This window comes from Lepidochelys kempii, chromosome 4 (assembly GCF_965140285.1).
Source record: "Lepidochelys kempii isolate rLepKem1 chromosome 4, rLepKem1.hap1, whole genome shotgun sequence".
In the NCBI taxonomy this organism is placed as follows: domain Eukaryota; kingdom Metazoa; phylum Chordata; order Testudines; family Cheloniidae; genus Lepidochelys; species Lepidochelys kempii.
This window is the reverse complement of record NC_136383.1, coordinates 37,630,636-37,643,214: the sequence shown is the minus strand read 5'-3', so window position 1 is coordinate 37,643,214 and position 12,579 is coordinate 37,630,636. Positions and strand designations below refer to the sequence as shown.

The window sequence follows — 12,579 nt, the reverse complement described above, 5'->3', positions numbered from 1 at the left end:
TGTCATGAATTAAAACATTTTTCTTCTCAGTGATGAAGTGCAGAACCAGTGGTTGGAAAAATGTATGAGTCCTTGAATTATTTATACTCACCCACAGGCAAGGTTATTAGTGCTGTCACATTACAAGATAGCAGCCATAAAAATATCATTAGTTACGTTGACATCCAAGTGGAAAAAACATCTGATCAAGTTCTAGAGTTAGATATAAATATTTGTAAGCTGCTTGGAATCTTAAGACTAAATTTTCAGAGGGTATGAAAGCAGATGTTGGCTCTGAATAGCAGAGTAACCGCCACGGAAACTGTTAAAATGAAGACAAAAATGCTAATCAGTAATAAATGACTGTGAAGCCCACAGCTTGCAGAGTATCAGAAAGTTGCGGTTCTCAATTGTGAAATTTTACAAAACATTGAAACTGATATGTCATAAAATGTTGGACAGTAAAGATTTAGTAATAGTACTTGAGCCAGGAGGGCTTTATATAATTTTCAAGGACTGACTACCATAAATTCCAGACAACAGGTCCATGATGACTGAATGATTACATGTCTTAGTGTAACCAGTTGCAGGCCTAAGTGTCTTTTGGTATGAAAATCCCCAAATGCAAATAGAGTAAGAAAGCAATGTATTTACTTCCCTAAAATATATCAGCATTGTTCACAAATGTTAGAAAAAAAATTATTTCCTCCTCCAATCTGCATATTCTTTCCCCAAGCTCAATTATTTGCAATACCCCCCCCCCCATTTATAAACATCTACTCATCTCACCAGATCTTTGATTCAGACCAGACCTAACAGCATCCCATTAGCTTGCTATTACCCTGTAGTTTATACTTGCACTAAACAGAACACCCCTGCACAATACCTTCACCTGTTAGTTTTTAAATAGAACAGATTTGCTATTTACAAACCCCTAAAGCTTGCCTTTATTGAGGTGCTCAAGATTTCTCAGCCTGTGCTACATCTTAATACTGGTCACTGACAGCCCCTCTTAATAATCTTTACATTTGTACACCTATTTATCAAGGTATTTCTACATGAGAAGTTTGATGTGTTCTTCCTTAGATACATCCCTGTACTGTAGTTCTAGTCCCCCCCAAATGTTTTGCTGTAGGAGCTCAGCAAAAGCTGTCTCAGCCCCATTTCACTTCCACCACACTCCTTGCTTATGTTGCCTAGCTGTCTGGTTCCTGTCATAGGATGTGATACCTAGTCAAGCCGGTCATCTGTCCTGCATGTTCTAGTCCTACTCAAGAATTTGTCCCCATAGCACTTTCCAAATTTCTCCCAGAGCAGCTGCAGTTGGTACTTGACAGATCAAGTCCAAGGGCATCTTGCTTTCTCTCCTCTGCAGCAGCAACCCCTGGTGGAAGATGATTTCCTGGTTTCTTTGGCCACGGCTATACTTGTGAGTTAGAGTGCATTAAAGCAGCCCCTACCTCACAATGCGTCCACACTGGCAAGGCACATATAGTGCACTGACTCCATGGCTAGAGCGCTCCTGGTAATCCACCTCAGCGAGTGGAATAATGTTTGATGCACCCCCGCTGGAGCACCGCAGTGCCAGTGCGGGTGCCCTGGCCTATTAAGGTGCTCTGATCGGCCTCCAGAAGTGTCCCACAATGCCTGTTCTAGCCACTCTGGTCATCACTGAACTCTACTGCCCTGCCCTCAGGTGGCCAACCATCAAACCCACCCCTTAAATTTTCTGGGTATTTTGAAAATCCCCTTCCTGTTTGTTACAGCTGCTTGTTCAGGTGTTTTTTCCCCCACACATAGAGGCAGCTAAAAATGAGAACCTACCACCCCATGAATTGCTGCTTCTCTGTAGTTGGCCGCTGATCCAGCATCAGAATTGAAGGAGCCAGTATTGTCAGTGACGATGTTTTCTCCTTATATTTGCTTTTTTTTTTTTTGGCTAACAAATTGATGTTATGCTATCAGACAAAAAGTGATACTGACAGATGTTCAGCTCCTTTTCAATACACAACAGAGGTACACTTAGAACAAGTAGAAGACAGGCATATTCCACTAAATTAGTATAAAATTCTCATAATTATGCATTCACATGGTTCCAATTTACCCAGGACAGCGACATAACACTTTGGTAAACTCCGTGACCTGTTATCACGTGGGTGTAATTACAGTTTGGAAGAAATACCCATGGGAAGTAGTACTTCCCTCAGCACCCCTCCCCCGAAACGGACTAAGGAACAATTATTCAAAGTTTAATTATTGAAGATGAGGCATTCTACCCATTAACCATTTTAAATTTACCAATTTGGGTGTACAGTCCCAGCTCCAAGCTAGATAAACCATTTGTTTTAACACTATCATTTGTTCTGCTTAAGTACCATAGCTGTGCTTTAAGAACATTTATTCTCACGTGGAAGAACAAATGCTTTTAAGGGATTTGCTTAGAATACCAATGTTAGAGAGCATTCTATTTGGCCTAGCTCAGTTACATATTTTAAAAACAGTCTGACTGTGAAAAACTGAGTTCAAAACTCGTAATTAGGAATCCAAACAAACTTAACTGCTCTTCTGCTAAATTTAAAATAGCAAATTAACAGTGACACCAATGTTTAAAGCTCTTTTCTTTACGAAGTATTCGTGCATTGCTCAAATACAAAGTGATGAGTAGTAACTGAAGGACCACCAGTATTTATATGGCAGATGTGCTACTTTATAGAGCATACTTCGATAGCCTTTGGCAAAACTTTAAAAAACAGAAGTTAAATAACCAATAATTTGGTGTTTTCTGCTTTTCAAAAGGAACTACTGGAAAACATTTCAGTACAGTTGTATCTGTTCAACCAAGCTTTTCACTTATCTGCTGGGAAAATGCAGATATTCAAAAGAGTGCCTTTTAGTAAAAAGCACATCAGACATATGAATTAAAGCTATAAACTGTTCTTGCAAAGCCCCCATCCTGTTATGGGAATTTAAAAAAGGAAAATAGCAGCTCATTAAATCTAAAGACTTGCCAAACAAAGCATGACAAAACCCTGTTTCCTGAATTATTTAGGTGAACCTCCTTGAAATCTAAAAGAGAAATCCTTGACTATTTAAGAGCTTAACATTAGTTATCCTTTGATATGTTTCATATCTACGATAAGTTACAAGCAGCTAAGTATTCCTCTTCAGTTATTCAGTACCTACTAACTATGGACCTGGAATGGTGCTCAACTCTCGTTCAGGACTAGGGCTTTAATTACAATATTCTCATGGAAATCTGTTTAACCACCACACACCATATTCTTCCTGCCTTACGTCATTCTGTAAAGTTTCAAAATAACCTTGGCAGACATTGGCACATTCAGTTTTCTGGAAGTATCCTCTACAATGAGCTGCATTAGGTCAAGTTTACGCTATAAACTTTTGCTGACATAGCTACATCAGTGCGGTGTGATCTGAGAACATAGTTGTGCTGGCATAAGTCCCCACCAGAGACAGCAGCAAAACTATGCTTTTACCAGTATAAACTATACTGACATATCCATACTGGAACAGCAATCCTTGTGTAGACACGGCCCTACTTGGCAGTAATGCTAAAGAAAGAAAGAAAGAAAGAATGACACTTGCAATAAGAATATACAAGAAGTTGTGTAATCAGTGTATTTTATTCAAATGGCCTAGTATTTTTGTGAATGTAATACTTTAAATATCCGTAGTGGTGCGGTTCTCCCTGTGTAGTTACCAAGGACCATTAATTTCTGAGACAAGAATTGTGGCTGTTCTGAGGAGTGGCAGTTTCCTTTGTTCCTTCTAGTTTCTCCACTTACAAATGCAGCACATGATCTCAAGTTATTTGTCCAATATTTGGATTATAAATAGTTAGTGGAATCAATTCAACAAGAATTTGGGGGTGTTCTAAAAATCTGACTTAATTTTATAATTAGTTTTTTGCAGGAGAAAGAAATAAAACAGTGAAAGTTTTAATTTCTCCCTAAACCTAAGAAGTTGCACATTCTATATATACATATTTAAACAGGTGGAAGGGAGATGAGGAAAGATTAGGATTTTTGCAGCAGAAGCATGAGCTTTAGAAACTCTTTTTTGCTTTTGTCCTAGCAACCCACTTTGTTGCTTGATTGCCAGCCACACTACTGCATTAAGTCAGCTGGCATGGAAGTCTAAAGGCAGTGCACTGCAGCTTCCAAGAGGCTGTGTGTGGAACTATGAAAAGACAGTCTTCATGAACCAAATGGCATCTCAAGTTTTTAGGACCCATCCAAAAATATCCAATTTTCACTACCCACATACACACCAGATTTTAGCATTTATTGGACAGGTTTTTTAACACTTGCTCATGTTGCTGGCTGGCTGCAGCCTTTCTTGGGTTGGGTTATGATGTTGCACCACTTTCCAAAGCAAATAGTACAATTTTCACTGCTGGCTCTCCTTCCAACCACCAATGAAAAGGGTTTTTTTTGTTTTTTTTTTAAATGGCCCTTGAGCAAACTTGTTTTACTTCAAGTTTCTACAAGTCTGGCTGTGTTGTTTACCCCACCTTCTTCAGAGTCGTCACAACTTAGGAATGTTTGTCCTGCAAAAAACAGAGTTTGAAGTAACTGAAAGTGCTTCCAACAACAAAGATTAAAAAAAGAGTACCACTACATCCTATGGTTTACTTAAAGGCAGTTCTGAAGTTTAAAATCAAATTAGATAAATACAGTTATCTTGCTGGATTGACTAGAAAGTTTGTTCACAGTACAACTTTCCTAACTGTAAGTAATTTTGCACTACGGATTTTGTTAAGGTGTTGTGTTATGCCAGCCAGTTTCAAGTATTAAAAGTAGTCCTAAAACAACAAAATTTAGGTACGTTTTCTAAAAGCCTCCCAAGTGTGAGGTCACCTTTATTAACCAGTCTGAAACACCACAATAACCTTTTTAATCACAGAAATGTTTATCTGGAACGCATATAGGAAACATCCAATACGTCAAAACACATACAAAAAAAGCAGCATATTTAGTCTCCCACTGAAGGGACAGGAAATGGCTAAAATAAGCTAAAATGTGAACAGGACTACTCCTTTTAGTAGTAAAGCATCGATAGTGATTGATTGTGAGCATTAATAGTCAAATGCACTCTTATCAAACGATTTGTATATAGACACAGCTTTTAATTTCCCCCGTTTTTATTGACTTCTATCCCAAATTACTTATTTTAATCTCGGTTTGGATTTTTTTTCAGCCTGTACTTGACTATGGTACACATTCCAAATCACCACACTGGGGGACAGTTAAGTCTAACCCAGTTGTTTTAATACCAACGTCAACACAGGGCAAATCAGTTTCAGTCTTAACCCCAGACCAAGCAAGTTTTTTTTTTTTTTTTTTTAAGTAATTACAAGACTTCATCTCACTTCCCAGCCCAGATTTAAAGCAAAGCACTTACCTGGCAACAGATGGTTGCTCTGGGTCTCAAGTCTGCTAGGACCCTGAAAGAGAGCACAGAGAGGGAAGGGAGTGAGGATTGCTGGGCTCTATCAGCCAGGCACGTGACTGCCGAGCTTGGACATGACACACGTGTTCCTTGCCCCAGTCAGATACTTTCACCAATTAGATAGTGAAAGCTTTGCCAAAAAGCAAGACGCTGCTCTTCCATGGCTAGGAAGGGAAGCTGCCACAGGAGGCAGGTCCCACGGATTCATGGACTAACGCGATCGGCGGCACCGAGACAACCCCACCCCACACGCACATGGGGGCTGGGGCCAGGCCCAGGGCCCGCGGTAGGTGCCAGCCGCCACACGGACCCGACGCTCCTGCTGCTGGCGGCACGCGGGGGCGGCCGGTACCAGAGCAGCGGCGGCAGGGCCTGACTCGCTCCCGATCCAGCGCCGGTGCGGGCTCCGGAGCTCAACATTTCCCTCCTCCCGGGCGTGACGGCTCCTACCTGCTGCATCCCGCTCCCACCGGCGGCGGCTCCGCTGCGGCCCGGTCGCCACCTGCAGGGACACAATGCGCCACGTTACCGGAAAGGCGGCGGCTCCCTCCGCCGCCGCCGCCTCTGGCCACGCCACCAGCGCGCGCCCCCCTCCCCTGGCGCCATGGTCTCCTCTCCGCCTCCCGCGCCCCAGCCCGCGGTCAGCGCCCACGCGCCGGCCAGAAAGGCAGGCCTCGGCCAGGCGGGAGCGCGCGCGCCAAGCAGAGCGCCAGAAGAATTTAGCCCCGTAGCCGGGCGCGAGACGGGGCCCGTTCTCCGGCGCGGAGGGAACGCCGCTCCCGCCCCCGCCCCCGCCCCCGCCCCCGAGCGGCTACCGCTGCCCCTCCTCAGCTCGAATAAGCGCCACGCGGCTCTCTCTCGCCAAGGCAGCAACCCCGCCCCTTCCGGCAAGGCGTACTTCCGGCGCGTGTGAGGGGGGGGGGGCGCGGCTGCGCCCTGGCCCCTCCCCGTGGGCTAGGGGGCGCGAGTTCCCCCTTCTTCTTCGCGCTGCGACTGCGCAGGGGCGAGCTGCCCTGTTCGGGGCCTACCTCGCGAGCGGCTGGAGGAGGGAGCGCGCGAGAAAGGACCCTGGTGGTTCCGTGTCAGCCGCGCGGGGTCGCAGCCGGGGAGGTTGCCGCGTGCTCTGTGCACACTTCTCTGAACGTTACTGATCCACCGGCTGCACCCGAATTCCATCCTCTGTGTCTGTTTGTTACCTGCATGGGTCCGGAGCAACTTCTGGGGGGAGGGATAGCTCAGTGGTTTGAGCTATTGGCCTGCTAAACCCAGGGTTGTGAGTTCAATCCTTGAGAAGGCCATTTAGGGATCGGGGGCAAAAATTGGGGATTTGAGCAGGGCCCTGAGGTCCCTTCCAACCCTGATATTCTATGGTTCTGTGAAAGCTTGGCTCTTCCATGCAGCTGCCCTATGGTTCCTGGGGGACAACAGCCAGTTCAAGATACAGAAGCTCCTAGGGTGCTTATGTATCCTCAGGAGTTGCACACGTTGTCCATAGGCTGAGTGTATTGCACAGACCTGGGGGCACCTTGCATTCCTCCATTGCCAACCCTCCAGAAACTCCCTGTGTGTCACCGTCCCATTACCTGTTTCAGGACCCCCTTTGGTCATGCCATGGATTTTGTGTGTCCCCCATTGACTCCCTTTCCCTCATTTCTCCCTCCCTGTTTCCTTCCATAGCAGGGCCCCCCATTCTCCAGGGGTCCTGACTGCCCCATAATTCCCCCTCTCCCCATACCAGGGGAAATGTGTGCATTCTCATTCCGCTTTCTCCCCCATGCCCCCCCATTCCCCCATATCAGGGTTCCACATTTTCCCATAGCAAGGGATTCTTTGTGCCTCCTATTCCTGCATTACCCCAGTGCTTCTCTCCCATACCAAAGGCTCTTTGTGCACCCCCTTTCCACCCATTTCCTCTCCCTCCCATACCTGGGTCCCCCATTCTGCCCCCTGCCAGAGGTTCTGTGTGCCTCCCTTCTTCTCATACCAGGGGCTCTGTGTCTCCCTGTCTCCTCCCCTAAGCCAGGAGCTCTTGTGTATGTCCCTATTTCGCTCTCCCCTTGCCTCCCCATTCTCCCTTCTTCCCATCAGATGTATTTTTAATTTCTCCTTTCTTTTCTTTCTCTTTCAGGATGTCAGTATTTTTAAAGTTTATTGGGATGATCAGCAAAACTGAGATTGGGGTGTTGTTATGATGGAATGTGTTAATGGCTGCCAACCAGTTATTTCATTTTTAGACAATTGCAGAAGTGGTTGAAGCTGGTAGCTCTGCAAACCAGGCACCATGAGATCCATGTGTCTTCCATTTCTCCCATTTGTTTTTTCTGATTTTCATCAAAATCAATAGAGTTCTGGCCACTGATCACTAGATCATTCTCTGACATTTTGAAATTGTTCAGATGTGGCATTCAAAAGTTACTGCATTTTATTACAGACAATAAAGAAATGCCATTGGATTGCATGTTAGGCCTCAGTTTGCTTGGTCAATAATGTGAAGAGGCAAAGGATTGTTGTGACAGAAAGTTGAAAATGTAAAAGAAGATTAGGGGAATAAAAAATGATCAAAGAGTAAGTCTAACTCACTCGCTGAAAATTTTCTACCTTTGATCTCATTGGAATTCTGTGTTCATATTCAATTTAGAAAAAAGAAAAGGAGTACTAGTACTAGTACTCCTTTTCTTTTTGCCACTAGTACTCCTTTTCTTTTTGTGAATACAGACTAACACGGCTGCTACTCTGAAACATATTCAATTTAGAAATATTCCTGATAGTGGTGGTGGTACTTTACTAAGTACGAACAACAGTTTCTGGCCATTGGGTGGCTCTGTTGCCCTATTGTTCAGGTATTTAGATATTTAGCAAAAAAATGTTACTATATGAAAGTTTTTGGGTTCAAGAAGGTTCATCCACCATTGCTCACAAGCATGTAAATATATAATCCAATGATGAATGGCATGTGATGTTACAGTGTTCTTAATGGATATGCCAAACTACCGAATGCATGAGATCTTCAACCTGTTATACTAAAGTAACATGCTGAACACTTTACATATACAATAGGTTCTACTGATGTGGCAGAACAGTTTAGTCAGATGATGCTTATATTATAACAATTCAGGTTTACATTAGCATTATGTGAAATATGATATTTAAACTTTTGCAAGTCCATCATTTAAGGTATTTTATTTTCAGAGGTATCACTGTGTAATACTGGTAGTCTGCCTATACTATTTCTATACTACGAACTTTGGTCGACGCAAGTTATGTTGGCGTAAAGCTGCCACAGTTAGTATACCTCTTGTGCACGTCCATACTTGGCTCCTCGCGTCAGTGCTGCACATGCTCACCAGGGGCACAATGAGTAGGTAACCCAGTGTGCACCTACCACCGTCAAGTGCATTGCCTTTTGGGAAATGTTGGCAATGCATGGTGGGGCAGAAATGAGTTACACAGGGTGACTGGGCTCAAGGGGTCAATTTCCCAGCGTGACACAGTCTCCATCACATAATGTCATTTATATCCCATAATTTTCATGCCTTTTTTTCAAAATCCCACACACCCATGCAGCAAGGGTGGCATGTGAACCACCGGCTGGGGGAGGCTAGCTCCCAGCCCTACCCCCTCCTCCCGAGCCAAGCCCTCCTCCACCGGAGCCCAGAGCCGCCCCCCCCACCGCTGCCACTGGCCCAGTCCTGCGGCTAGCTCTTTAGCCCCAAAGGAGTGTCGGGAGGGTGGGCAGCATGCGGCCCCAGCCTGGGGGGTGGGGGGATAGAAAGACGGGTGGCGGATGGCCCCAGACTCCCCAGCTCCAGAGTGCAGGTGGTGTGCAGCCCCAGTCTTGGAGCGTGGGAGGGAAGGCAGTGTGTGGCCCCAGTCCTGGAGCATGGAAAGGTGGGCAGCATGCAGAACACTGAGGGGCTGGACTCAGAGCCGGGAGGATTGGAGCCGCAGCTGCATGCTGGGAGCGTCACGGCAGGGGGCGGGGTCACGCCTGTCTGGGGAGGCAACGCCTGTCTGGGGAGGCAACACCTCCCCCTGCCTATGTGACTTGCCACTCATGCCATGCAGCCTGACAGAAGCATGGAGTCTGCACAGCTCTGCACTATTGTCATAAGCATTGCAAGCTCAGGACACAGTATCCTCTGGTATTTGAAGAGCTGAAAGATGACCTGAACCAGTGAAGAACATGATGATTTCTTGGAGGACAGATTGCAGTGTGACATAGCAAGAACCAGTTCAAGGTGGTTGTTGGCGTTCAAGGAGCAGCTGCAGATGATGGAGCACTGCTTCTGGGCCCAAGAAATGAGCCCTGACTGGTGTGATCTCATTGTAATGCAGGCGTGGAATGATGAGCAGTGGCTGCAGGGACACCGAAATGAGAGCTGCACTGAGAGCGGAGAAGTGAGTGGCAATTGCACTGTTAGAACTGCAACACTGGATTGCTACCGGATAGTGGGAAGTCATTTTGGTGTTGGGAAATCCATTGTGGGGGCTGTTGTCATGTAAGTGTTCAGGGCCATTGATCATCTCCTACTACGCAGGTCCGTAACTCTAGGCAATGTGCAGGACATAGTGCATGGATTTGCAGCAATGTGGTTCCTGAATTGCTGTGGTGCAATAGATGCACATCCCTATTTTGGCACCAGACCATCTTGCCAGAGTACATCAACAGAAAGGGCTACTTTTCTGTGGTTATGCAGGTGTTGGTGGATCACTGGGAACATTTCCCTGACATCTGTGTTGGCTGGTCAGGGAAGGTGCATGATGTTTGCATCTTTAAGAACACAGGACTGTTCAGAAAGCTACAAGCAGGGTGTTTCTTTCTCGACTGGTAGCTTATCATTGACGATGTTGAAATGCAATAGTGATCCTGGGGGACTGAGCCAACCCTTTGCTCATGAAGTAATGTGTCCACCACCTTGATAGCACCAAGGAAAGATTCAGCTACAGGCTCAGCAGGTGCGGAAAGACAGTTGAATGCTCCTTTTGGTGGATTGAAGGGACACGGGCATTGTTTACTCATAAAATCTCAGTGAAAAAACATCCCAATGGTTATAGCTGCCTGCTGTGTCCTGCATAATATCTGTGAAGCAAAGGGGAAAGAATTGCCACCAGGATGGAGGTGGAGGGCTGTAGCTGAGGCAACGCATGGGGGGGACATGTGGGGTCACGTGCCCCCCAGATTTTCTGCTTGGCTTCTATGGAGCATGCTCACATGGACTGAGCATGCTCAGTCGCCACCCCATTATTGGCAGGCATGAGTCATCTCAGGCAGACACAAGGGCTATTAATAGAAATCAATGTGGAGCTATATGGTTCAGAGAAGCTTTGAAAGTGTACTTTAACAGTGAGCCACAGTAATGCATTGCAGTGTGCTCTATCTGGCCCTGGTGTTTTGGGGCCAGTTACGATTTGTGTGGTGCTTGGTGTATATCTATTAATATAACACTGTCAATACATATATTAATTTTGTGGTGCTTGCTGTAGATTTATGATTATTACAGTGTTTGTCACTGATCCTATAAGCTGTGTCACTCTGTACAGTAACAAGGGTGCTTTCAAAGCTGCAATGCACTCTGCAGCTTATGTTGTGAATAATCATAGAATCATAGAATCATAGAATATCAGGGTTGGAAGGGACCCCAGAAGGTCATCTAGTCCAACCCCCTGCTCGAAGCAGGACCAATTCCCAGTTAAATCATCCCAGCCAGGGCTTTAATAATAAATAATAATAAACATGAATTATTTTCCAAAGAACAGAATTTAATTTAGTAACAAAACCAGTGCGAAGAAAAATCTGTGCACTTTAAAAACAAGTATGTTAAAAACTTAATGGAACAGAACTTAATAAGGGGAAAGAACATTTATGTGCATTTTACCTACACATACACTGACCTGTGAGAGCCACGGTTGATGTATGTGAAGCTGTGGGTGTCCTTAATTTCCTGAGTGTGGAGTGGTAGGGATAGGTATTTGGTCCCTGATGCCACGTGGAATGTTGAGGGAGGGTGTAGGGAGGTGCCGTAATGGAGTGCAAAGGGAGGCAAGCCCATGGTTGTTGAATCTGCGATGTGCATGCTCAGAGGATCACTGTGTTTGTAATTTGAAAAACTGCAATCATTATAGCACGTGTGTATTTCTTAATGCCTTTGGTGTGGATATAAGCCTTTATGTAACCATTTAGCTGGTTCATTCAATGCTGTACAATGAATATCAACGACTTTATAGCTCTCTGGGACTTTCGGACTGGCATTGTTCATTCAGACATAATTCACTTCTCTAAGGTGAGTACGGTTTGACTGCATTTTGAACGATTGCTGGATAATTATGTTTATTTTCTAATTTCTATCTAGCTGGGATAGTGCTAGATTTCACCCATGCCCAGTAGTTAAATATATTTATCCCATGTGTTGCAATCATGCCCTCCTACCATTTCCCCCAACTTGCAAGTCCACTGATTTCCTCTGTTCTTGACTAGGGACATCACAAATTGCAGATGAAAAAGAAATGGCCTGATTTTGAACTTTGTTTATACAAATGTAAACCAGGAGTAATTCAATTAAATCAATGGAGTTACACCAGAGAAAAAGTGGTGTGCAGTCAGAACCAGGTCCTAAAAGAAGTCACAGCAATAGAATTACAATTATCAGAGTGTATGATGGCCTCCGTATTTGTATGTCAGAGTCAATAGGTATGATTTCCTCCATTCAATCGTGAGGTTGCTCCAATCATACTGATCATTTTGTTTCAATTTGGAGTTCATCAGTCTCCTGAAATATCTTCCCCATTACATGAATGGAAAGTCCAGATTTTTTTTTTTTGGTAGGTTCCTTGAACCCATCCAAGAGACAGCTTGTTAGTAACATCAGGGTGCACTGACAAAGGATTTAGAGGGGAAAAAAACCCTCAGGTGATTATGCTGTTTCTCAAATCTGACTGGACCAACTAAACCAAAGGCATTTATAACTGAACTCCTGTTTAACGTAACCAGAGCTCTTGCTTGATCATCAGATAGATTTGGATATGGATTGTTAACATTGGTTATGAATTGGCTTCTCCTTTTTTCTATTAAAACACTTTTCTTTTTAGTTTAAAACTTATGTTACCTGGGCAAGCTAAATCAAGTGTAGC

General features: G+C 44.7%; 1 protein-coding gene and 1 non-coding gene across 2 annotated transcripts in view; both read right to left on the bottom strand.

The window, feature by feature from the left end:
* Positions 1 to 3,604: 3,604 nt before the first annotated feature.
* Positions 3,605 to 12,579, bottom strand: part of LOC140910327 (bifunctional heparan sulfate N-deacetylase/N-sulfotransferase 3) — a 121,546-nt gene continuing 112,571 nt past the window's right edge. Inside the window, exons 14-16 of the mRNA XM_078852468.1 lie at positions 5,902 to 5,953; positions 5,404 to 5,446; positions 3,605 to 4,549 (exon numbers count right to left, since the gene is read on the bottom strand). Of these exons, the coding sequence (XP_078708594.1) occupies positions 5,439 to 5,446; positions 5,902 to 5,953 (60 nt within the window). The 3' untranslated portion in view covers positions 3,605 to 4,549; positions 5,404 to 5,438. The remainder of the gene's footprint in view (positions 4,550 to 5,403; positions 5,447 to 5,901; positions 5,954 to 12,579) is intronic.
* On the bottom strand, positions 5,533 to 5,663 carry LOC140911016 (small nucleolar RNA SNORA24). The gene has a single exon (XR_012158809.1). It is a non-coding gene; the product is annotated as a small nucleolar RNA SNORA24 (small nucleolar RNA).